General features: G+C 40.6%; 1 protein-coding gene across 4 annotated transcripts in view; it reads right to left on the bottom strand.

Annotated features, from left to right (window-relative positions):
* The window catches only part of CDK6 (cyclin dependent kinase 6), a 229,061-nt gene that overhangs the window by 102,542 nt on the left and 102,757 nt on the right, over positions 1-23,762 (bottom strand). For all 4 annotated transcript variants that reach the window (XM_019927365.3, XM_033863060.2, XM_019927374.3 and 1 more), the window contains exon 4: positions 21,594-21,761. In XM_019927365.3, coding sequence (XP_019782924.1) covers positions 21,594-21,761 — 168 coding nt within the window. The remainder of the gene's footprint in view (positions 1-21,593; positions 21,762-23,762) is intronic.

The following is a 23,762-nucleotide window of genomic DNA, read 5'->3' as shown; positions in this document are numbered from 1 at the left end:
CTTGAGCATCCGTGGATTTTGGTATCCACGGTGGTGATGGTGGCGGGGGTGGGGGGGGGGTGGACTTGCGATCAATTCCCACGAGGATACGGAGGGATGACTGTGTATAATAATTTTACTTGTGTATCCCATTCATCTTCCCCACAGGGGTGAGATTTTTATCTAATCAATTTCTACACTTTCAATTCAGTGCCTGTACAGCAGAAATCATATAGCAAAAATTTAAGAAATCATTTTAAATAAGAACATAAGTCTAAACAAGAGCCCACAGAGGTGAGAGCAAGGCTCTAGGGATTTTATAGCTATTCGGGGGCTCGGAGCCCTGCTCCCCCCTGTGCTTTTTTTTTTCCGGTACGCGGGCGTCTCACTGTCGTGGCCTCTCCCGTTGCGGAGCACAGGCTCCGGACGCGCAGGCTCAGCGGCCATGGCTCACGGGCCCAGCCGCTCCGCGGCATGCGGGATCCTCCCGGACCGGGGCACGAACCCGCATCCCCTGCATCGGCAGGCGGACTCTCAACCACTGCGCCACCAGGGAAGCCCCCCCCCCCCCGCCACACTGTTTACGCTCCTTCTAATTCTGTCCTCTTGCCTCCTTAGCCCTCTGTGCCCCCAGTGTTCTTCATTTCCTTGCTGTGAAGAAATGTTGGTTTTATCACATAAATATGCCTAAATAATATAATATTTAGTATTACTTGTTTCTGAAGTTTATAAAATTTCATATACTTTATAACTATCTTCGATTTTTTTTTTTTTTTTTACTCAATACTGTTTCTAAGATTCACCCATGTTATTGCCTACAGCAATAGTTCATTCATTTTCATTTTCACTGCTGGATAATTCTACTGTGTGAATATACCGAGTCGATTTAACCATTCTTTAGTCTGTGAACATTTGGGTTGTCTCAGTTTTTTGCTATTACACACAATGCTGCTGTGAATATTCCTGAATGTGACTCTTGGCGCACATGTACACGAATTTCTCTAAAGTATGTAACTAGGCATGGAATTGCAAGGTTTCACGGTATGAGCATGCTGAGCTACACAGTTAATGTCAAATCATTTTCCCAAGTAGTGTACCACTTTACACTCTCACTGTCAGAGGATCAAAATTTGGGGTGTTTCTTGAAAAAGCACAGAGTTGGTATTTGATAAGTATTTTTAAAATCCAACCTAACATTCTCCATCTTTTAACCGGTGAGTTTTGTACATTTACTGTGATTAACAATTTATTTGGACATGTTTACCAATTTACGTATTCACCATTCTTTCTTGCATCTCAGACATTCCTTTTAAGATAGTTTCGCTCTTTTTGAAGTATGTCCCTTAGAAGTTCCTTTAGTGAAAAGGTGTAGGTAAACTCTCTTGGTTTTTGTTTATCTGAAAATGTCTTTACCTCATGAGTGTATTCTGTATTTACAATCTACATACACACATTAACAGTCATAAAATATCTGGAATAGTAGTGGTATTTTCACTACAATGTCCTATCAGCACCAAGAGCGGAACAGCATATTCACCAAGCAATCAACCATCTCCGCAGTTTCTGGTCCACACTAATGATGCTAAGCAAAGAGTCATTGTTACGAATCTCAAGGAGCTCTGAGCAGCATGAAAAAAATGGAAGTCACATGAAACGTAAATACAGAGTGAGAGCCTTCACGTAAAGGCTGAATTGGGTGGCTTCAGAAATGCGATGGGAGTTCAGAGCAGCAAGTGTCTTAAGAGAGCTGGATCCCAGTGAGATCAGGTTGCAGAAGCTCCTGAATTACATTTCCACACAACACTGCTTCTGTGGCCAAGCCACACCTTTACTTTGAATCCAAGAAAAGGCAGAGTACATTTTCTTCAGAAATTGTATCATGGTTTAGACATAATCCTGAATCAGGCACGAGGTAGATAAGAGCCATACTAAGACAAATGTTCTTGAAAAAAACCTAAATTAGAGAGTAAGCAATTGTATAAAATGCCACACACAAATTCCATGAATGGCAGATTGAATGTACAGATTGAGTTATTCACTTATGTACCAACTCCTTTTGTGAATGGGGGGCATTCCTGCGTGGCTTTGTAAAACAAAACAAGACAGTGCAGGTTATACAAGGGCTGGGCTGAAAGCCTCAGGAATTTCTTTTAACTAATTTTTGTGAAAGGTTAACAGCTGGAAGAGTTCTTTTGTGACACATCTTAAGCAGACTATGGGAAAGAAGTGTGTGTTATTTGTGCCATTAATTACTAATCCGTGGTTGGTACAATGAGTCACTTATTGACCGGGGAAGAATCTAACCTATTTGGGAAATGAAACTTTCTGAATATTAACTACTGAGCACCTACACCCAAGAGATAGTGATAACTGGAATACAAAATGGTTTAGTCTAGAAATAAGATTAAAAGGCCCATTTTGACTACAGTAAGGAAAGGAATTTACTTTCATAATTTAGGAATGTTGGTTTTCAGTCATCTACCTTCCTCTCTACAGAGATTAAATACAGAATATGTCCTTCCTGAGAAAATGTTTTCTTATCTTTCTGGAGTCTGTCCTACAGGTGGTAAAGAAGAAAAGTACAATCATGCAGGTTTGTGCTTCACGGTCAAAACTCAGTTTCTCTTCTCTACCCTCAACTACCTGCCTGGCAGGTGAAAGTAAGCAGCTTGCAAGAACTGAAAAAACAGCATTGGATTTCTGGGACTCTGCATTCTCACACTGAGAAAGCGAGAATGCCTGGAAGCTAGAGGGTTTACACTGTCTCTGCAGTTCGTTCACAGTAACACATGCACCCATTCTTAGTCTCTTAGTAAAAATTCTGCAACTGTTTGGATTTACATATTCAATTTCTTGTATTCAAGGACCAGGTTACGTGTATACTCTTAGAAAGAATATATTTTATTTTTTCCAAACTTCAGCACTGTTTAAAAAATGCTGATAGTGGAAAGAAAGATTTCCTCAACATACTCATTTCAGGAGTATTAGAAACATTCTCCCTTTTGAGAAACAAATAATAATGAAAAAGGAGAGAATGGTCTCCCTGAGATGTTAGTAACCTAAACCATAATATGAGTGGTCCCTAGGTAATAAGTGGTTAGTAGTAGGAAAATGGTTTAATTAGTTATACTCATTTCTGTGCGTGTCTTCATGTTTACGTGCAAAGATGAATCCTACTACTATGTAATTCTGTTATAGGACTACATCAAGTACTTATTCTTTTCACGTATGAATTTACTTAATTCCCACAACAATCCTATAAGGTAGGTGCAGCTATTTTGAGAAATAATGTTTCTCATTTTAACAAATAAGAAACACAGAGAAGGCTAAAGAATTTATTTAAGTTCATAAAGCTTGTTAAGTAGGTTCCAGAATCTGTCCCTTTAGACAATGGGCTGTGCTGTACACTGCTTCTTGAATGAAGCAAGATTTTTGGAAAAAAAAGTCTCGCTGCCTGTAGTTGAAAATGGTAGAAGAGGAAAAGGAATATTCCAGGAACACCTGAATCAATTTAAGAGTTCAAAAACAAGGTTGCCAAGAAGGAAGAGAGAAACAAGGGAAGAAATTCTAAAATAGGATCAATGGAGTCACTGTTTAAAGAAAAGAAAGAACTTATTCTCTTGGGAGGGTGTGAACTATTTATTCACCAATACCTGATGAGATATAGAAAACACACACACACGATAAACCAATGCAACATAAAAAAGAACTCCAGGCATATGATGTTTAAAGTCTGAAATTCTGGTATCTTCTCGAATGCTTCCAATTTAACATCTAGCCTCAAGAAAGTGACAATGTTCTTTTAAGTGAAACGGCCATTATCAAGTGTATGATATTTGGGAGGAGGTGGACACATGGTGGTGATGGCTAAATTTTAATTTAATTTTACACCTTTATTTATGGACATCTTTCTTTCAAACCCTGCTTTGACTTTCTGACGTTGAAAACTGAAAAGTAAATCCATGGTACCATTTTTTTTTGAAATGAATGAACAAGCTGGACCAGGAGAATGAAGAAGGAGATAAACCGAGACCACACAAATTTGCCCGTAATGAGGATATGTTACATTTATAATGGACATAAACATCTTAAAAGCACATCATCATTACCAACTACTATTTAGTGAGCATAATATATGTGATGTCCGGTTTCTTCCCTCAAGGTGCTTGTTGTCTAATGAAAAGAGTAAATAACGGCATTTTGTGGCCATTTACGTTACATAACCCTCATTAGGGTTTGGTCATATAATGACCACATGTGAGGTATATAATTTGCCAACTTTAGCAAAAGCTGGATTATGGGGATGAAAAAGGAGAAACAGAAAGACAGGTGGCTGATTAGATACACTATAACCATGTTACTGGGTCTTTCAGACCAATAAGCTAAAGCACATATCATTTAAATCCTGATGAAAGGATATATTTTTAGAAAAAGGCTCTGTTTGTAAATGAAAAAAAGCCATTTTGATAGATTCATCTTAATTACAATGGGGAGAAACACTAAACCACTGGAAAATTTCTGATTCACACAACTACTAGTGAGATGTCTCATGAAGATTCTACATTACACCATCTATTCCATTTTGAATGGAAATGTTCATCACATCAAGAAAAATTACCATATATATTTATACCACTGCCAATAAAAATAGTAATAATGATTACATCGATATTCGCTGCTATGTCTTGAGTATGTGTCTACATTATTATCCACAAGTGTAATACAAAGAGAATTATGACCACAGATATTTATTCAATTTAAACGAACATTATTTCTTTTTTTTCCATAGGTAAATTTCATTTCAGACTTCGGCCTGTGACGTGTTTTCCGTACTTTTCTCTGTATCTCCATTTACAGTTTCTATCTCTTCTCTTTCCTGCCTTCACTCAGCCCCTCATCATATATCTCTTTTAAAACAGCCTCCACTCTGTTCTCCTTTCCAGCAATTTCTTAATTTATGCCAAAGCCTCCTATCAATTCATTCATCACATTGCATTAGAGTGATCTTTTGAAAAAAAAAAAAAATGAAACCTTAAAAACAAAGAAACAGTTTGATCATGTTCTCCCAAGACACCCTGCGCATCAACCCACGTACTTTTCACTTTTTTGTGCACGTGCTCTGCTCTTTCCCAATTCTGTACCTAGAGGACACCTTTCTCTTTTGCTTGCCAAGCAAACTCCTCCTCGTTCTTGAAGACCTAGCTCAAAAATCACCTCCCCTGTGAAGCATTCCCTGACTCTCCCATGTCTAACAATGCTTGCCTCCTGATTCACCTAGCTTTATTTGGTTAGAATAGAGAAGTACAGGCAACTTCAGATTTATGCATACATATGTTTTTAAACGTAAGTAGTAGTACTTTAAAAAACACATGTAAGTATATTAATAACTAAAAAATATATTAGCTAGCTACAGGCATACCTCATTTTATTGCGCTTCACAGATACTGCATTTTTTTTTTAAACAAATTGAAGGTTTGTGGCAACCCTGAGTTGAGCAAGTCTTTTTCCAACAGCATTTGCTCACGGCATGTCTCTGTGTCACATTTTGGTAATTCTCAAATTATTTCAAACCTTTTCATCATTATATTTGTTATGTGATCGGTGATTTTTGATGTTACTAGTGAAAAAGATTATGACTCACTGAAGGCTCAAGGTGTTGGTTAGCATTTTTTAGCAATGAATTATTTGTTTGTTTTTTTGGCCATGCCGTATGGCTTGCGAGATCTTAGTTCCCCGACCAGGGATCGAACCTGGGCCACAGCAGTGAAAGCATGAAAGTGCCAAGCCCTAACCACTGGATCGCCAGGGAATTCCCAGGAATGAAGTATTTTTTAATAAAGGTATGTACATTTTTTTAGACATAATGCTACTGCACACTTAACAACTGCAGTGTAGCGTAAACATAACTTTTATATGTATTGGGAAACCAAAAAATTTGTGTAACTAGCTTTATTGTAATACTCGCTTTACTGAAGTGGTCTGGAACCAGACCTGCAAAATCTCTGAGGTATGCTTGTAATAGAAATATTGATATATTATAGTAATATATCTAAATAATATATTAATGAAATTAATATCCTTTAAAAGGGAATTAGTTTAGGGCTTCCCTGGTGGCACAGTGGTTGAGAGTCTGCCTGCCGATGCAGGGGACACGGGTTCATGCCCTGGTCCGGGAAGATCCCACATGCCGCGGAGCAGCTGGGCCCGTGAGCCATGACCGCTGAGCCTGCGCGTCTGGAGCCTATGCTCCGCAACGGGAGAGGCCACAACAGTGAGAGGCCCGCGTACCGCAAAAAAAAAAGTAATTAGTTTAACAGACTATTTCTTGCTGCTTCACTGTTTTAAAAACTGTCCTTAGCTTCTGACATACCCAATCAAGTTTGCATGTGGAGATGTCACTTGTAGATTATTAGTAGATTGCCAGTGCTCCCCAAATGTTTGCTTGTTTGCTAATTACTGTTATTAAAGAACCTAAAATATTATATTCCTGGTGACAGCAGGAAGTCTACATTCTTAGCCTAATCAACATCCCCATAAAATTCTAAAGCTTTCTGCTTTTAACATATGTGGAGCACTAAGGAAAAAAAGCACCATACTGTATAAACTATTTTATTAGAGATCACTGAATATATCTGTGCACCTCTGACAGGAACCAGGAGCATAAGTTTCTACCTATAGAGTGGCTCTGTTGCCTTGGGGAGTTTCCTAGATCAATGAAGGCCTGTCATTGTTGGTTGTCAAGGAGCAGACATTCCCTCTCTCCCTAACACAACCTGATTTTCCTTGGGTAGCAAAAAAAATGCTTACCTGCAATGTGATTGGACTGTGGGTAGGTATCTGATCCAGTTCTGGGAGTAAATGAAAAGTCAGTGAAAGTCTGAAGAAAGCTTTTGGAAAAGACTGTCTTCCCTGATCAAAAAGGCAGTGAAACCCTTTTTGGCCCCAGCTCCCTTACTCACTGCTTAGCCCACTGTCTTATGAGGATGTAATGCCTGAAGATGCAGCAGTCATCTTGAGACCACGAGGGAAAACGTCATTCACTGAGGAGGGGAGAATGGAATTTTCCTAATAATTGGTTATAGGACTCAAGATGACACCACTGAGCAACTGCACTAATTGCAGAATTATTTATCTCCAGACTTCTTAGGTCAGATTTAAAAATTACTATTATTCAAGATATAACTGATTGAATATTCAGAACCTGTAGCCGAATGCATGTTGACACAAATGAATCCAGAAAAAAACCTGAGGTTCCAGTTTTGGTGATTACTAATAATAAAACTAAAGAAAGGAAAATGAAGCAGAATTGCCTGGGCCAGGAGAAGCTAATGAGTGACATTTTGGTGATGTTATGTTTCTGCTGCCCATGGGACACCAGGTGGTGACGTGAAGGGAAAAGCGGGATTGAGGGTCTGATGCTCAGAGGGGACCCTGGGCCGAGCTGAAAACTGGGAGGTCTCTGCACAGACGTGAGAGTTCAAGTGGTGGACCTGGGTGAGATCTGTGAAAGGGCTGAGGTGGGAACATTCAGGATGCTTTCTTAGTGGGGAAGAGGATCAGGAAGGGCCAGCAACGGTGATCACCAGAGACACTCAGAAGAGAGGAGACAGAGGGCTTCCCTGGTGGCACAGTGGTTGAGAGTCCGCCTGCCGATGCAGGGGACACGGGTTCGTGCCCCGGTCCGGGAAGATCCCACATGCCGCGGAGCGGCTGGGCCCGTGAGCCATGGCTGCTGAGCCGGCGCGTCCAGAGCCTGTGCTCCACAACGGGAGAGGCCACAACAGTGAGAGGCCTGCGTACCAAAAAAAAAAAAAAAAAAAAAAGAAGAGAGGAGACAGAGAGCTCAATCATGTTCTGTTAAGAGGCGAGGAGGGAAAGCGAAATCCTTTGGGAGAACAATTTGGCATTATCAGAGTCTGAAGTGTGCATGCTCATTAAAACAGCAATGAAATACCACTACACGCTTACTAGAAGGGCCAAGATCTAACACACTGACAACACCAAATGCTGATGAGGATGTGCTGCAACAGGAACTCTCACTCACTGCTGAGGGTGGTGATAGTACAAAACAGTACGGCCACTCTGGAAGACAGTTTGGGAGTTTTTTATAAAACTAAACATAAGAAAAGGAAAAAAATGTGCATACTCTTTATCTTTTATCTTGGTAATGCCCTTTCTTGAAACTTATCCTACAAAAATATTAGTATTTGGGTAAAAAGATATAAGCCCAGGATGTTCACTGTAGCCCCAAAAGAGAAACTCCCCAAAGGTCCATCCCAGGAGACTAGGTAAAACTATTACGTATATTCACACCATGAAGGTAAGAGAAAGAATAAATAGGCTATATGTTAGATACGGAAGACTGTGTGAGATAAATTAAATGGATAAAAGTAAACAAAAAAACCCCACAAAAATAACCTGTATGGACACTGTGCTCTATGTGTTTGCACACACACATGGTTGCATATAAATAGAAAAAGATATGAAAGTTCATTCACCGAACTGTTAATAGTGGTTTTCTCTGAGAGGAAAGATAATTGCGAAGTTTTTCTTATCATTTTTTTACCTATCTGGAATGTTTGGATTTTCAAATAATTTTAGCAATCAAAAAAGAATGCAGATTTAAAAAAATTGATTAAACAAAGATGAGAGTTTGAAAGAAGGGACTGAATCATGTATACAAATGCTACAAAGGGAAGGAAACGCTGGAGAAAAAACTGGAGAAAACGTCTGCAGAAAATTTGGTGAACTGTATCGTACAAATTGTTCAATTTCTCTCCAGAAATTGTCTCCTTACATCAAATTTCTAAAAATAAAATTACAGAGCAAGTGGATGCTATAATTATTGGATATTTAAAGCAATTTATGAATATATTTTTCTTAAATATAATAGAACAATACTTGTGAACTATAATCAATATTGAGAAAATTTGATTCCTTTAAAAATAGGAGCATATAAACCACCAATGAAAAAGAAACCTGATGGAAAATACAATTTGGATTATACTATAGGTATGGTAGCAGCAACATGGCATTTAAATGTGGTATTTCAGTCCCATGTCCTAAAATCAAGGAATCATTTTAGAGATAAAAACAGAATAATAGGTATAAAGAAAAGACAAAGATTTTATATATATATATATATATTTATTTATTTATTTTTGGCTGCGTTGGGTCTTCGTTGCTGTGCACGAGCTTTCTCTAGTTGCGGTGAGCGGGGTCTACTCTTCGTTGCAGTGCACAGGCTTCTCATTGTGGTGGCTTCTGTTGTTGCGGAGCACGGGCTCTAGGTGCATGGGCTTCAGCAGTTGTGGCATGCGGGTTCAGTAGCTGTGGCTCATGGGCTTAGTTGCTCCTCGGCATGTGGGATCTTCCCGGACCAGGGTGTGAACCCGTGTCCCCTGCATTGGCAGGCAGATTCTTATCCACTGCGCCACCAGGGACGTCCCCAAAGATTATATTTTGATTTATTATAACATTATTAAAGAAAGTTCAAACCTGAAGATGCTTTTCTCACTTCAATGGATTGTTTACTCAATATTGTCAAAATCCTAAATGTTGTGCTACATTTTTAACCTCAATATGCCAGTAAAAGCCATGATGATAGTGGCCAATTTTTGTTCAGGTACAAAAGGAACATTGTACCCGAACATTGTACCATTGTGAGTCTCTTTTTTTTTCCTGGATGGTAACACTTTTAAATTCACAATGGGGCTTCCCTGGTGGTGCAGTGGTTAAGAATCCGCCTGCCAATGCAGGGGACACGGGTTCAATCCCTGTTCCAGGAAGATCCCACATGCCGCGAAGCAACTAAGCCTGTGCACCACAACTACTGAGCCCGCATGCCTGGAGCCCGTTCTCCTCAACAAGAGAAACCATCGCACTGAGAAACACACACACCGCAACGAAGAGTAGCCCCCACTCGCCGCAACTAGAGAAAGCCTGTGTGCGGCAATGAAGACCCAACTCAGTAAAAATAAATTAATTAATTAAGAAAAAAATAAGTTCACAATGGACTATTTTGGCTTTTTTTTTTTTTACTACCTTTGTATGTAAGAACCAGTAAGAACTAGAGTGGTCAGATAGAATAAGTAGTTTTACATGATATATACAATCCTGGAAAGGCTTCAGAAAATGAATTTTAATCTATTAAATTTTAGTTTCGATTGCAGAGGCTACTTTTGAAAAACCCTGCCATAAGCCCATCTGCAAAGTACTTGATTGTTTATCTATTTTACACATTAGTTTCTTTTTAACTTGGTTTTTTTTAACTTGCACAGTTTTTTTAGTTTTTTTAACTTACAAAGTTTTTTTTAACTTACACATTCTTTTAGAACACAAAGTCTAGTTTTTACTATAACTCATTAAAAATTTTCCTCAATTTAAGTTATTACTGATAGATTAGTTGTTTAACATTAAAAGTGGTTGTGACTAGAACCACCATCTTTGAGCTCTAGCCCACTCAGACAACACCCAACCAACCAACTCCTTGACAGTCATGCATCTGAGTAAAAGCAGTGAAATCTTCTTTTTTCAGAATATCATTTAAATATAAACACAGGATTTAGCAATGAAAGTGATTAATAAAACAAGTTTTGTTCCTGACACTGAAATTTCAAAATGGATGCAGATACAGGCTGTAGTGACACCTTTCAAGGAAAGCCGATATTTGGGGGGAAGCATCCCTTTCTCAGTCTCACTCAGTATCCCCGCCCAAGCCAGCCTCTCTCTACCTCCTCTACTCAGAAACCTCTTATTTCATCTCACACACACACACACACACACACACACACACACACACACACTACAAACACTCACAGAGCAATACCACATGCCTGTGTCTTGCTACCTTAAGTGCTACAGCGAATATTACAATGTTATTCTTTTTAAAATCGATGGCAAACCCATGGGGACACTATCACATGATAACTACTATATTAGAGGCAAATCAAAGATACACAGAGGAAGTGCCTAACTTTATCCTAGAGAGTCAGGCCGACTTCTGGGAGGAAGCGGCATTTGCCCTGAGTCTTGAAGATTGAGTAGGAGTTTGTTAGGCTGAAAAGGGGAAAGGCAGGGTAAGCAGAGAGAAGATCTAATGGCCTAGAGGTACAAAATCTAATGGCATATCCCTTCAAGCAAGAGGAAGGAGGTCTGGAGTGGCAAGAGCATGGGTGTGTGTGGGTGGGTTTGAGGTGGGGGGGAGGGAGGGGATGGAGAGAAAGGTGAGGAACAGACTGCTGCAACCCACAGCTCAGAGTACAGAGACTTTTTAACCTGTGGGCAATGGGGAGTCAGCGGCAATTTTTACTTCTTCTTCATCTCCCCAAGCCGGCTGGTTTCCCACGGTTGGTCCGTGCTACAAGGCCCCTCCCACAGCTCCTTTCAATAAGCCAGTCTTGTCTTTCCAGGAAAAAGAAAATCTGCTTTTCTGACGAGCTGTAGCCCTCATCTTTCATCCACTCTGGAAAAATGGGATTTTATAGTCCAGTAAAGACATTTTCATGAGTATATATGAAGACCCTCATTTCTGGAACTTATTTCATATTCTTCATAGGAACTTTTTCCATTCTTTAGAAAGTTTTAGTTGTAATTTTTCTCATCTGCTTTTTCTAAACTAGTAAAAGCTAGTTTTCTGGAACTAGGTTACAGACCAACTTTGGCCCATTTAACAAGGTCAGACTGTTTATTCTTGACAGAATTCTTTCCCACTGTAAAAAGGTACTTTTAAATGCCACATTCCAAGAGCAGTGCCAGTAAGCCACTGAAGCATATTTTCCCACAAGAACTGATACCATGTGCGGTCCCCACCTCACTGAAATCATCCAGCGTTACATAAGGTGCAGATAGCCATAGCATCACCGTGGAATCTATCAACAGTGTTCAGAAAACATGTCCATACATTTCAAAGCATCGTGACCTTTAAAAAGTAATTCATCAAAATAAAAATGGTAAAGAAGAAAGGGAAGGATAGCTTTAGAAATTTAAAAAAAAAATTGTTAAATGGCTGAAGAGAAATCTTGTAACTTTATGTTAGTACCCAAACCTAGAAGCAGTAGAGATTTTTCTCCTTTATTTTGGGGTTTTTATGGTTGAGTTGTTAAATTTACAGACCAACTTTTAGATGCTGCCAGCCTTCAAAATAAATATAAGAGCAGTGCTAAAGTAAATTTTCCTACACTTTCCCCTTCCTTCTTTTGGATGTTTCCCTGAGACCTGAAGGTAGATTATTCCTCCAAAGCCAACTGTAAATTTTAACATTCAAATTTATGAGGGACTTAAAAATCATAAGTATCCTTACAGATGTTGGGTGCCACAATGTTACTCACCCTGTGTTTCAATCCCTAGAGAAAAGGAAAACAGAAAGTGGTAGCAGCAAGAGGAATTGTTCAGCAGCCCAAAGAGCATCACTGAGAAACACATTTGAAATATCAGCAATAAAGTCAATACAATATGAAAGAAAATCCAGCATGACAAAGCAATCATATAAAAGTCTGAGCTGAACTTTTGGAGAGACCTATACAGATTAAGAAAAACATGGGGCTTCCCTGGTGGCGCAGTGGTTGAGAGTCCGCCTGCCGATGCAGGGGACACAGGTTCGTGCCCCGGTCCGGGAAGATCCCACATGCCGCGGGGCGGCTGGGCCCGTGAGCCATGGCCGCTGAGCCTGTGCGTCTGGAGCCTGTGCTCCACGACGGGAGAGGCCGCAACAGTGAGAGGCCCGCGTACCGCAAAAAAAAAAAAAAGGAAGAAAGAAAAACATGTACTTGATCTTCTCAAGAACCCAAGTGGACTAAATAAAATGACTAAAAGAAACAATAATGCAGACATTTTCAACCTTTTCCTGTGACACTATGGTTCCTTCAAAGATCCCTAAAGGTCTTAATTTTTAATTTAAACATACCACATAGAAAATGTAAGTGCACAAGTTGGGGAGGTGTAGGAAGGCTTGTCATCTCGAATAAGTAGGGATGAAGAACAATAATTATCTGAAGGTTAGGACTGGCTGCCCAGACAGATATTCGAAGTGTAACTGTTACTCCCTCAGAGCTCCAGTTACTATCAGGGAATGATGCTGTGGGCAACTAGGAAGATTTAGGTGAAAGCTGAATCTCAAACAAACAAACAAACAAACAAATCTTTAGATGCTTATCAATGATGATGCAATGACCCCCAGCAGCAACATGGAAAAAGCAGAGTTGGAAATTCATTCATTTGTGAAAGTAGGGAGTTGTGAAAGAACTTAAAGAGTAGTGAGAAATCTGATGGTGTTAGATGATACGGAATATGCCTTTATGTGTATGGGGGTGATTTCTGGGTGGGAGTGAGAGTACAGAGGGGCAGGTTGGGGCTACACTGCAAAACCCTCTCTGCATACCATGCTACAGAGTTGGAATTCATTCTTTAGGCACTGGAGAATCACGAGGATTCGTTTCATTCATTCACCATGTATTTATCAAGTGCCTACCATGTGCCAGAAAGGCACTGTGGGAAACACAAAAGTAGTACAACCCTGGAGTTGCGCAAATAAAAATGGCTATGGCCAATGTAACAGAATTTCAATGACACATCTCAACTCAGGAACTCGCACTAGGAGACTAGCGAAGCCCAAGCAAAATGAAGATACTGCCACCTTTCCCTTCCATACAAGGAAGCAAGCAGTGACACCTGTAAAACACAAGAAGCGCACACATCCCAAGAATTAAAGAGGATGTAAAAATCCAAGTTATAGAGACATTGTTTTATATTCAATTCCAAGGACTGTGTCTCATACTCCATTGAATGGACCTAACGGGACACGAGTTAAGGAAATTTAGGGGAGACAAAATTATCTCCTTAAACAGTTTGACAGACTAGTCCCTGACCAAGCACAGAAGGCATATTCCCATAAGAATGTTAAGTGGAAGAGGCAACAAAAGTTTTTCCATCTTCTGCATCTCTGAGAAACCCTTCGGCTGCAAAACTTCTTTAAAGCATTTGGTCTCGTCAACCTTAAGACAATAGTTGGTCTTTACACTCAAACTTGGCCTCAAGCTTCTGAAATTGAATGGCATCACACAGGGTGTCTGTAAGATGGAATGTAAACAACCAGGTGACAACCAGACCCTGTCTATACCATACCTTGGTAGGACATTAGCTGGCTGAACAGACGTATGGAGGAAGAAAAGAACATCCCGTCCTTTCTCTGAGTAAAACATCCTCCAGGCAGTAACGATACAGTTAAACTGTTTTTGTCCAGAACTGATTCTCAACAGTGACAACTCAGGAAGGAGCTAGAATTAGGTGAGTCAAATGAATGACTATCTTTTATAAACAAGAAAAGCAGTTGTTTGATGAACTTCACAAGTATACTTGGAGCAATTAAATACCCACCCCCACGCGCGCGCACACACACACACACGCACACACGTGCGCACCTACAGCAGCATCCTGTACTGCATGGAATACATTCTCTTTCTACATGGAAGCAATGCTCACAGTGGTCAAGAGCATTTGCCTTTACTGCAGAGGCAGAGCCAACCTATCAGATGGCAACTCAAAATGTGTTTTACTGCCACTGAGAATGCGTAACGGAGAATCTGGATGGGTTTTCATGTTTGTCTTGGCTCTGGCATTTTCCACGTACCCAGTCCTGGGAATCCTAAAGAAAACGTGTCCTGTTCCCAGCCCTGTGCACTGCCCCATTGTGCTCTACTTCCCTCACTGGTGAAAGTGAAAACGAAACCGGCACAAACACTCCATTGTTAACTATGAAATATGTACTGGCAACTGGAAGTTTTCACAAAACAGACCTGGTTGTGTCATGGCAAGGAGAGGTCGAGTGGGAAGGGAGTTACAGGAGCCTTTTTCGGCTTCTGAGGTGTGTCCTGCACTTTCACTGAGGTGCTGAGGTGACAGGGCTTTGGGTTTTTTCCATTATACTCGGTTCATGCTCTTGGTTTGATTTACTCAGTACTCACTGGCAGCCTTTGCAGGCTTCTGTGGGAGCAACTCGGCTGCCCAAGCCGGGGCACAAACCCTGCCAGGTCCCCATAGTAAATACAACACGCACGAAGAGGAAACAAGCATAAACAATTTATTTTCTCCTGTAAAAGATGACATTGTTCTCTGATCTCTGGTCCTGCTTCACTTTGTCAACTTGGTGGTGCCAACTGGGTGCTGTAAAATGAACTATTCCAAACAGAAAGAGAGAAAATAAGCACAGACTGCATGATGTGCACATCCGTGGGGCCCACATCCAGGCAGGTTCTGAGCGAAGGGGGCTGGTGACCTCTCTGAGCATCTCACATCCCGGTGTGGGTGAGCAGGGAGGGCTTCCCTGACCCCCAGCCCACGAGGGCTTCGGAGTCACAGGGCCTCATAGAACTCTGTCCCTTTCCTTTATTGCACTTGTCTCTGTTTCTAACTATACATTTCTTTGTGTGACTGTTTGATTAAGATCTGTTTCCCCATTGTGATTATGAGCTCCATGAGAGCAGAGACCTTGTCCGCTTCTATTCACCATGGTCCCTCAGGTTCACTGACAGTGCTTGGCTCATGCAAAGTGATCAGTATTTGTTGACTGACTGCCACAACTCCATTTCATTAATTTTCTACCCCAGGATTATCAAAAAGTTTCTGAATCCACAAGGTTTCTTTAACGTTTACTAAACGCTACCAATGCTGGCATTCGAAGAGGAAACCATCTATTGCCAGAGGCATAAGGAGAGGATGTAAGCAATTTTTTTTTTTTTTTTTTTTGCGGTATGCACGCCTCTCACTGTTGTGGCCTCTCCCGTTGCGGAGCACAGGCTCCAGATGCGCAGGCTCAGCGGCCATGGCTCACGGGCCCAGCCACTCCGCGGCATGTGGGATCTTCCCGCACCGGGGCACGAACCCGTGTCCCCTGCATTGGCAGGCGGACTCTCAACCACTGCGCCACCAGGGAAGCCCAGCAATTTGTTTTTTTGTGATTCTTGTGGTACTAAATAAATGAGTGATGTTAAATAAGGCAATTTGGGGAATCTTATCAGTTCCATATAAAAAAATCCCTGAGTGAACTTTTATAATTTGTAGAGATGTCAAAAGTCTTTCCATGCTCACTATTCACTTGTTATCTTTTGATTATTTCTACAGAGTGGAAAATGTTTTCATATGAAGACGTAAGTCTTGTAATAGGAAAGATAACATGGAAAAAAAGAACTTTGGCGAAGGAGAATGTAATTCACTTAGTGAGAATTTTACTAAGTCACTGAAAAGACAGGAGAATATTCTCTCTCTTTCATTATGGTACAAAGTGGATTTTTTCTCCAAACTGTGTGTTAGGCACAGGCATTTGGAGGAAAAATGCTAATTCTCTCCTTTGTCTAATGATTGTATAAAGGCCCTCCAAAAAAACACTGAAAAGTCACTGTAATACTGTTCACTGCAGAACACAAATTGGTTTACGGCAGGCCAATCCTGGACTTCATCCCAGCATGTGAAGTTGCTGAGGCCCCAAAAGGAATGACCTCATTTTAAGGTACAGCCTCCTCTCTATCCACAGGTGGCTTCACGGTGGCTGTCCTGGGGAGTGACTGGTTCTAACTGCACGGGCGTTGGCAATTACATCTGGATATAAAAACGTCAACCCCAGCACTGCTCTGAACGGCCCCCAAAGTGGTCTCATGTCACACAGTGAGCATAGCACGATGCGTGCGCTGTCGTGAACAGGCACTTGGATGATTTTAAGGGAGCAGATACACACAGGAGTGAATCAAGAGAACACTTGATTTTTCCTAAGCAATGATACATTTACAAGAGGTTCCAGTATTCACAACTGTGGCAAAAGAAGTTTTATTCTGAGGTCTACATAAATAACAAGTTAACCAGGAGGTACAAGTTCATGCCTCAGTGTTCCCCACTGTGTCAAAATATGACATGAGCTAGTTGTTTTTTAATTACAATTTTAACAAGACTTAAAACATGTTTCAAAAAATGGATTGTTGAATATTTGTGGAATCTCTGCATACCCTTTGTAGAACCCAAGAGGTCTACAGAACCTAGTTTGATACCCTCTAAAGTATTGGATCCCACCGTGGGGAGAAGAGGAAGGGAGAGGGGATGACGGGCGAGAGCCAGAATATAAACATTAGTACTCTCCAAGCCATTTATAATCTATTTGGCGAATTCCGACTTAACCTGGTTACAAACTGCTCGTCTGAGTCTCAGTTTCCCCACTTTCAAAATGAGATGGTTGATAAGGAGTTCCCAAACCACCAAATCCAATGGCAACAGTATCACCCTACATGCTGTATGGGTCAGTTCAGGAAAAAAAAAGAAAATAGGGATTTTTCATCATAACCAGAGAAGTTAAGACCTGCTCTCTCCCTGAGCTGCTGTTCATAGGGCTTCATGATGATCAGAGTCATCGTCGGGCTGCTAGTGATGGGCCAGGCTCTGCTTCTAAGACTCGCCCTGTCAGACGCGGGTGTGCGATTGGGTATGACCCAACCTGCCCGCTCAGAGGTTGGTCTCTACTTCCCTTTCATATTGACAGACAAAAATGAGTTGCACTACACACTGCATCCAACACGGGAAGTTCTTAGAAATGTTGACTTGAGAATGACTCTCAATACAATTTTAGTTAGTTGTATAGTCATTCTATTGAATAAGCATACAGAGGCAGACCTCAGAGATATCGTGGGTTGGGTACCAGACCACACAATAAAGCGAATATGGCAATAAAGCGAGTCCCATGAATTTCTTGGTTTCCAGTGCCTATAAAAGTTGTGTTTACACTATACTATAGTCTATTAAGTATGCAATAGCATTATGTCTTAAAAAATGTACACGCCTTACTTAAATAATACTTTATTGCTAAAAAATTCAGCAGCACATAATCTTTTTGAAATAGTAACATCAAAGATCTCTAATCACAGATCACCACAATACATATAATAATGAAAAAGTTTTGAAATACTGCTAGAATTACCAAAATGTGACACAGAAGCATTAAATGAGCAAGTGTTGTTGGAAAATGGCGCCATGATGCAGGGTTGCCACAAAACGTCAATTTGTAAAAAATGCAGTGTCTGCTAAATGCAATAAAATGGAGCGCAATAAAACGAAGTATGCCTGTATTCTTGAAATGCATCTGCCATGAAGATTATATATAATCACATTGGTCATGTTTGTACATGTCACTTACGTGCAATGGAAAGAAGCTCCCTCTAACCTGTTCTCTGGTTCTCCACAAATGTAGTTATTTCAATACAGGTCACAGAAGTTGATTTTCAGGGTTTCACAGAAACTCTTCTGATAAGTAGAACCCATGCCAGGCATTGAGTAACAGGCCCCACTTCTCTTCACATCCCCAGCTCCTCCCTGCAGGACAAGGGGCCTCACGCGGTGTTTATGGCCACCCCAGTCTGTGTGTCCCCATTCTGTCCGATGTCTGCAAACTGCTGCCCCTTATGCATGGGGTGAGGACACAGGTGGCCCAATCTGCCATTAGGAGGAAGGACTGAGAAAAGCCCGTGCAGTTCCCATTCAGTCAGGGAATTCCAATGCCCTGAGTGCGGCTGGGTCTCAGGCACCCTGGATTCTGTGCCCCATCAAGGGAGGCAAGGCAGGAGCAGGGCCAGTGCAGGCTCCTCTAAAGCATGAAACCCAGGCCAGGGGCCCGTCCCGCCTGGGTCTAAGGCATTCACTGTAGCCATCCACATCTTGATTCTACACCCTTGAGAGAAATAGGTATAAACAACCCTTCCTCTCCAGGGGTACATGCGCACTCTGACTGTATACTGAGCAGCAAGAACCCAATACTCCCTAAGGACACCTGAAGGTCATGCAGGAGGCACCCAGTTAACGGCACTTAGCCCTCCCTTATCAGATGAAGACAAGCCGAGTCATTTGGCCCTATGTTATACCAACTACAGCCACAACTAGAGTCCGGACTTATGATGACTGTCCTAAATTAATTTCTACCCCAAAGGCCAACTCTTTCAAGGAGCTTACAGTCTGATAAAACCCCTACATAACTACAAACGAGATAGAAAGCAGTATTATGAAAGACATTAATAAGACGTTACTCTGGAAACAATGAGGGAGGACGGGGGTGATTAATTTCTGCAGGGGGTACCAGAATGGGACATTTGAGTCAGGCTTTGGAAGGTAAGTATTATATTATTAGCATTTCTCCTGGCTGCAAAATGTCAGTTTCGAATCAGTTAACTTGTAAATTTCTTTAACATTCCACAAATCAAGTTGATTCCCAGTTCCTGTATGACATAACTCACTAAAAAATGTGTATTTCCAGGAAGTGGAGTGTAGTCTTTTTCTCTTCAAGAAATACAAAAAATAAATACCAGTTCAGTCTGAAAAAACTGATCCCAGGCCTTTATGTGTCACTGTGTGTACATAAACCAATGTATCACTATAGAAATGGATTTTTCCTTAAAAAGAAAAATAAACAGTGGGAAAAAATTTTAATGCGGTACCCTACAGGAATCATATTCTTTATTATTGACATTAAGTTCCAACTATGACTCTTTCAAATAAAGTCTGAATTTGTTCCAGTGTCTTTCCCAGTTGCTAATATTTTTTACTTTATGTCACATAAGAAATACAGAGTATGCAATACAAACTACATACTGAAAAATCAGGTATTTACGACTGCCTTTCCCCTTTTCTGTATGAAATCATTTGTCTCCATTTTCCTGTCTGAACATATCAACTTTCAGCAAGAATGGAATGTTAATTGGTGTTACGCACAAGCTGGGCTATCATTCCTCAAATTTAATAATAAGAAAAAAAAAACAACCCAACTGGGTTTCCTGTTTTTATTTATGGTTTTCAGTGCCCAGTTGTGGGGGATCAAAATACAGTGTCTCAGTTACGGCTCATCCTTCCCTCAATTAATGTACCAAAGGAGACTGGTTCCTTCCATCTGCTCCCCTGATGACTGTCCGGATCGCAAAGCCTATTCAAGCTTCTCCCCAGGGCCCTGAAACAACATACGAAACTACTTCCTAGGGAAGCTCTAGCCTACCTCACCCTTCCCACTGGGGAAACACACAGACTCAGCCCTTTCTGGTGTGATTATGTAAGAACACAAGGGCTCACTTGACCCAGCCCAAATTGGAGACTTATCCTTTAAACACCGTCTCGTGTCCTGTCTTCTCAAAAGTGACGGTGTATGTTGGGCAAAGAGGAAACAAGAATGATTTATCTTTCAACAATAGTGACACATTCTAAGGAATCCTCTGTAAAAATTCTGATGCCCTAGGTAAAGTATATAATGTTGGGAAAGTATGTGATCTTACACATCCAGGTTCTAGTATCTGTATTTCCAGGGTGAGGAAGCAGAACACTTTTGCAAATTGAATGTTTTTCTAAGGCAAGTTACCTCTCTTAGAGAATTTCCAACTCCCCTCCTGAATTTCTACTTCTCATCTGAGGCATTACTGGAATTTGGGGAAACAATTCTTTGTTGCGCAGAATATTAGCCTCCTTGCGGCCACCACCATTCCCCAAGTTGTTATGATGACCAAAGATGCCGTCGCACATTTCTCAACAATGTTTCCCCCTCCCCCCAGGGCAGTGCTGCCCTTAACTGAGAACCACTTTGAGGCTAAAGATGGACTATATGTAGAAAATGGCATACTGACCCAAGAAGATTCTTTTACTTAAGGCTTAATATAATGCTTTGAGGGCAATGTTTGTAGGCTTCATGGAATCAAAGGGATTCTCCATATCAACCTCCTGCCCCAAATAAGTAGCACAGCAAAGGAACATGACTTGGCTTTAAAAATAAATCTATGCGTGAATTCACTGCATGGAAAACAGGTCCTTCAAAGACAAGGGATATTAATGCCTGCTTCCAGGCTCCTCTTTGTATATTTCAGGTGCAGAATTTCATGAAAATTCATCTCAGAAACAATGAACTATAAGGAGAAATAGAAGCTAACCAGAGCGAGTAGCTAGTATGGTTTTGTGTCTGAATGAGAAAAAAAACAGAATAACTGTCATTCTTTGCCAAAATAGAGCCTTTGGGTTTACTCTTCGTAGTTTGGCTTGGATGAAGCCTTCACCCGGCAGGGTGGTGCTACTTGTTCACAGATCATCCAAGTTCACTGTAAATTTAATTTCTTAAATTAAAGAAATTTTAATTTCTTAATTAAATTAAGAACACACCACAGCTTCACAGGAGTGCTTTCACACACCTGTGCAGGTACCTGGCTGTTTCTCAAACTAGGATGCTGCAGACAGGTCAACATTCCTGGTGCTCTCTCCTCACTGACCTTGAGCTATGTTTCCCTAGACACTATATATGCAGCTCTGAACACAGTGGTTATGGCAAAAAGCCATATGGCAAAACCATTTGGAAACTTGTAACTGATTCCTTTCTAGTGGCTAAGAAGCAACCGTCTATTTCTGCAATGGGTTCTGTCCACAACAAGCCCAGCCTGGATATGTCTGTAGTTGTAAGCGTAACACTTTCCTCCTACTGCCTGCTATATAAAAAGTGCAAAGACATTCTGTCCACCAACTGACCATGGGCAGTAATAACATTAGGGGCCTGGAATGGGGGCAGTTTGTCATTCAAAAGCAGAAAACTAAGTTTAATGAAAGAACAGCACTTTCTCACTCACCACTGAGGTAAGAGCCATCTGAAAACTGTAGATGCGGGCAAGGCCGAAGTCAGCCAGTTTTATTTGTCCACTGCTGGTCACCAGAATGTTCTGTGGTTTTAGATCACGATGTACCACTCGGTGAGAATGAAGAAAGTCCAGACCTCGGAGAAGCTGAAACATCATATCCTAAATAAAACCAAAAAAGAAAATCAATCAATGGTCAAAACAGAAATTCAACATGCTAAATCCTCAGCACTTAGAAAAGTGCTTGGCATACAGAAAGCATTGCATAAATATTTGCTGAATGAATGAATTTGTTTCCCCCTACTGTTCCACTCTCCCATTTTCAAGATCACTACAAAAAATTTCACTCTTGACCTGTATTTCATTAATGAAAGGATGATTTAAAAATAGTTTCAGATGGCATAGGAAATATTCTGGAAGGATGTACACCAAACTGGTGTCCATGGTTAATGTTGGTGAGAGGAAGTAGTTGGTGAGAGAGGGACACTTTTTACTTCATATACTTTTATAGGATTTAATACATGATTCCAACAATTAAAATCCAGCAAACAATGATAACATTAATGGTAGTTCTTATTATTATTATAGCACCTATCACTTAGCCGTCACTATGTGTCAAGCATTGCTCTAAAGACCTTCTCTTTAGTAACTCACTTAATCCACACCACAACACTGAGGTAAACAATATCACTGACCCATTTTACAGGTCAAGAAACTGATACACAGTAAGTGTATATAATTAGCCCAAAGTAACACTACTAGCAAAAGACAGAGTCTTGACTCAAACCAGAGTCCAGGAAAACTGGATTCAAATCCCCAGTGCACTTCTTCGTTAGATCAATGATTGAATGAGCATGGAAAACCGGGTAAACCATTTAACCTCGCCAAGCCTCAGTATTCAGGTCTGTAAAAATAGGAAAACCTACTTCATAGGATCACTGTTTGTAAAGCACTGACAGTAGTCAGCATTCAATAAATGGCAGCACTTACTGCTGACGGTATCAGCTAGCATGGAGGAGGGGGGCATTCAGAAAATAAACCAACGTCACATCTTCTTCTAATTTTAGAGCTGATAAAATCAGATACAAAATTTAAACCTCGGAAACTGTCTGAAAGTAGGAATTTAAGATAGTGACCATGATATGGCCCTCTGAAATCTGGGGTTAATAAGACTGACCTACCCCCCCTCCCCAAATATTGTGAGAATGGTGTGTAAAGGGAGGATGGAATGATTTTGTTCATATAAAGGTTAGAGAAATGATTAGGTAGCATCAGGGGCTTCAGAGCTGGCAGGGGCTGTGAGAACACACTTGTTCATCAGCTAGACTGTATTTAGTTATTGGTTTACAGTATTGGTATTTCCTTCAGGGAGTTCTATCTTTATATCCCGGCTTATTCAAAACCAAAGCCTTAGTTTTCCACCTATAAAAAGGAGAAAACAGTGCTTACTTCTCATAATACGAGATTTAAATGAAGTAACGCATGTAAAGAAGTAGTTTCTGGCACACGGTTAGCATTCAATAAATGATAATCGTTGAAGTGTCCCGTTTCCTGGGGGAGACAGAGTAACAAACAACTAGAAGAAAATGTGGCCAGTGCCACAAGGTCAGTGAACAGAGCACTAAGCAAGTGTGCAATGATACAGGTGTACTAGAATTCTTTTTGAGCGCCACCTAAATGGATCTGATGAACTGGCTGGGGTTACCTTCTAAGTTTCCAAAGATGAAAACTCTGGAGAAGACTGCACTGTTGAGGGACAGACAGTCCTTCAAGACTTAAGAACCACTGAGGGTAAAACAACTTGGAATGAATAAACAAGAGTGTGAAAATGAAGCACAAAATGTTAACGAAAGTAATCTACTGTTGCAGCAAATAAGTCTTTATTGGAAACACATGCACATGACTTGTAAGCAGTGGATTTTAAACAGCATGACTAACCTAAACTAATGTCATGCTGGCTTGTCATCTTTAGCTTCTTATAAACTAAGCACCAACCATTTAAAACAGTACAAAGAATAAATGTGCTTGGTTCATGTTTCATTGTTCAAACAGTTTAAGCAGCCAATTAGTAGAATAAATATGTAAAAATTTGAACCAATTAATTATACTAATAAGGCCCATCTTAATTTATGAAAAGCCTGAACTACTGAGTTTAAATACATA

The sequence above is a fragment of the Tursiops truncatus genome, chromosome 9 (assembly GCF_011762595.2).
Source record: "Tursiops truncatus isolate mTurTru1 chromosome 9, mTurTru1.mat.Y, whole genome shotgun sequence".
Classification (NCBI taxonomy): Eukaryota; Metazoa; Chordata; class Mammalia; order Artiodactyla; family Delphinidae; genus Tursiops; species Tursiops truncatus.
Note: the sequence above shows the minus strand (reverse complement) of the source record. Positions and strands in the feature narration are given on the sequence as shown.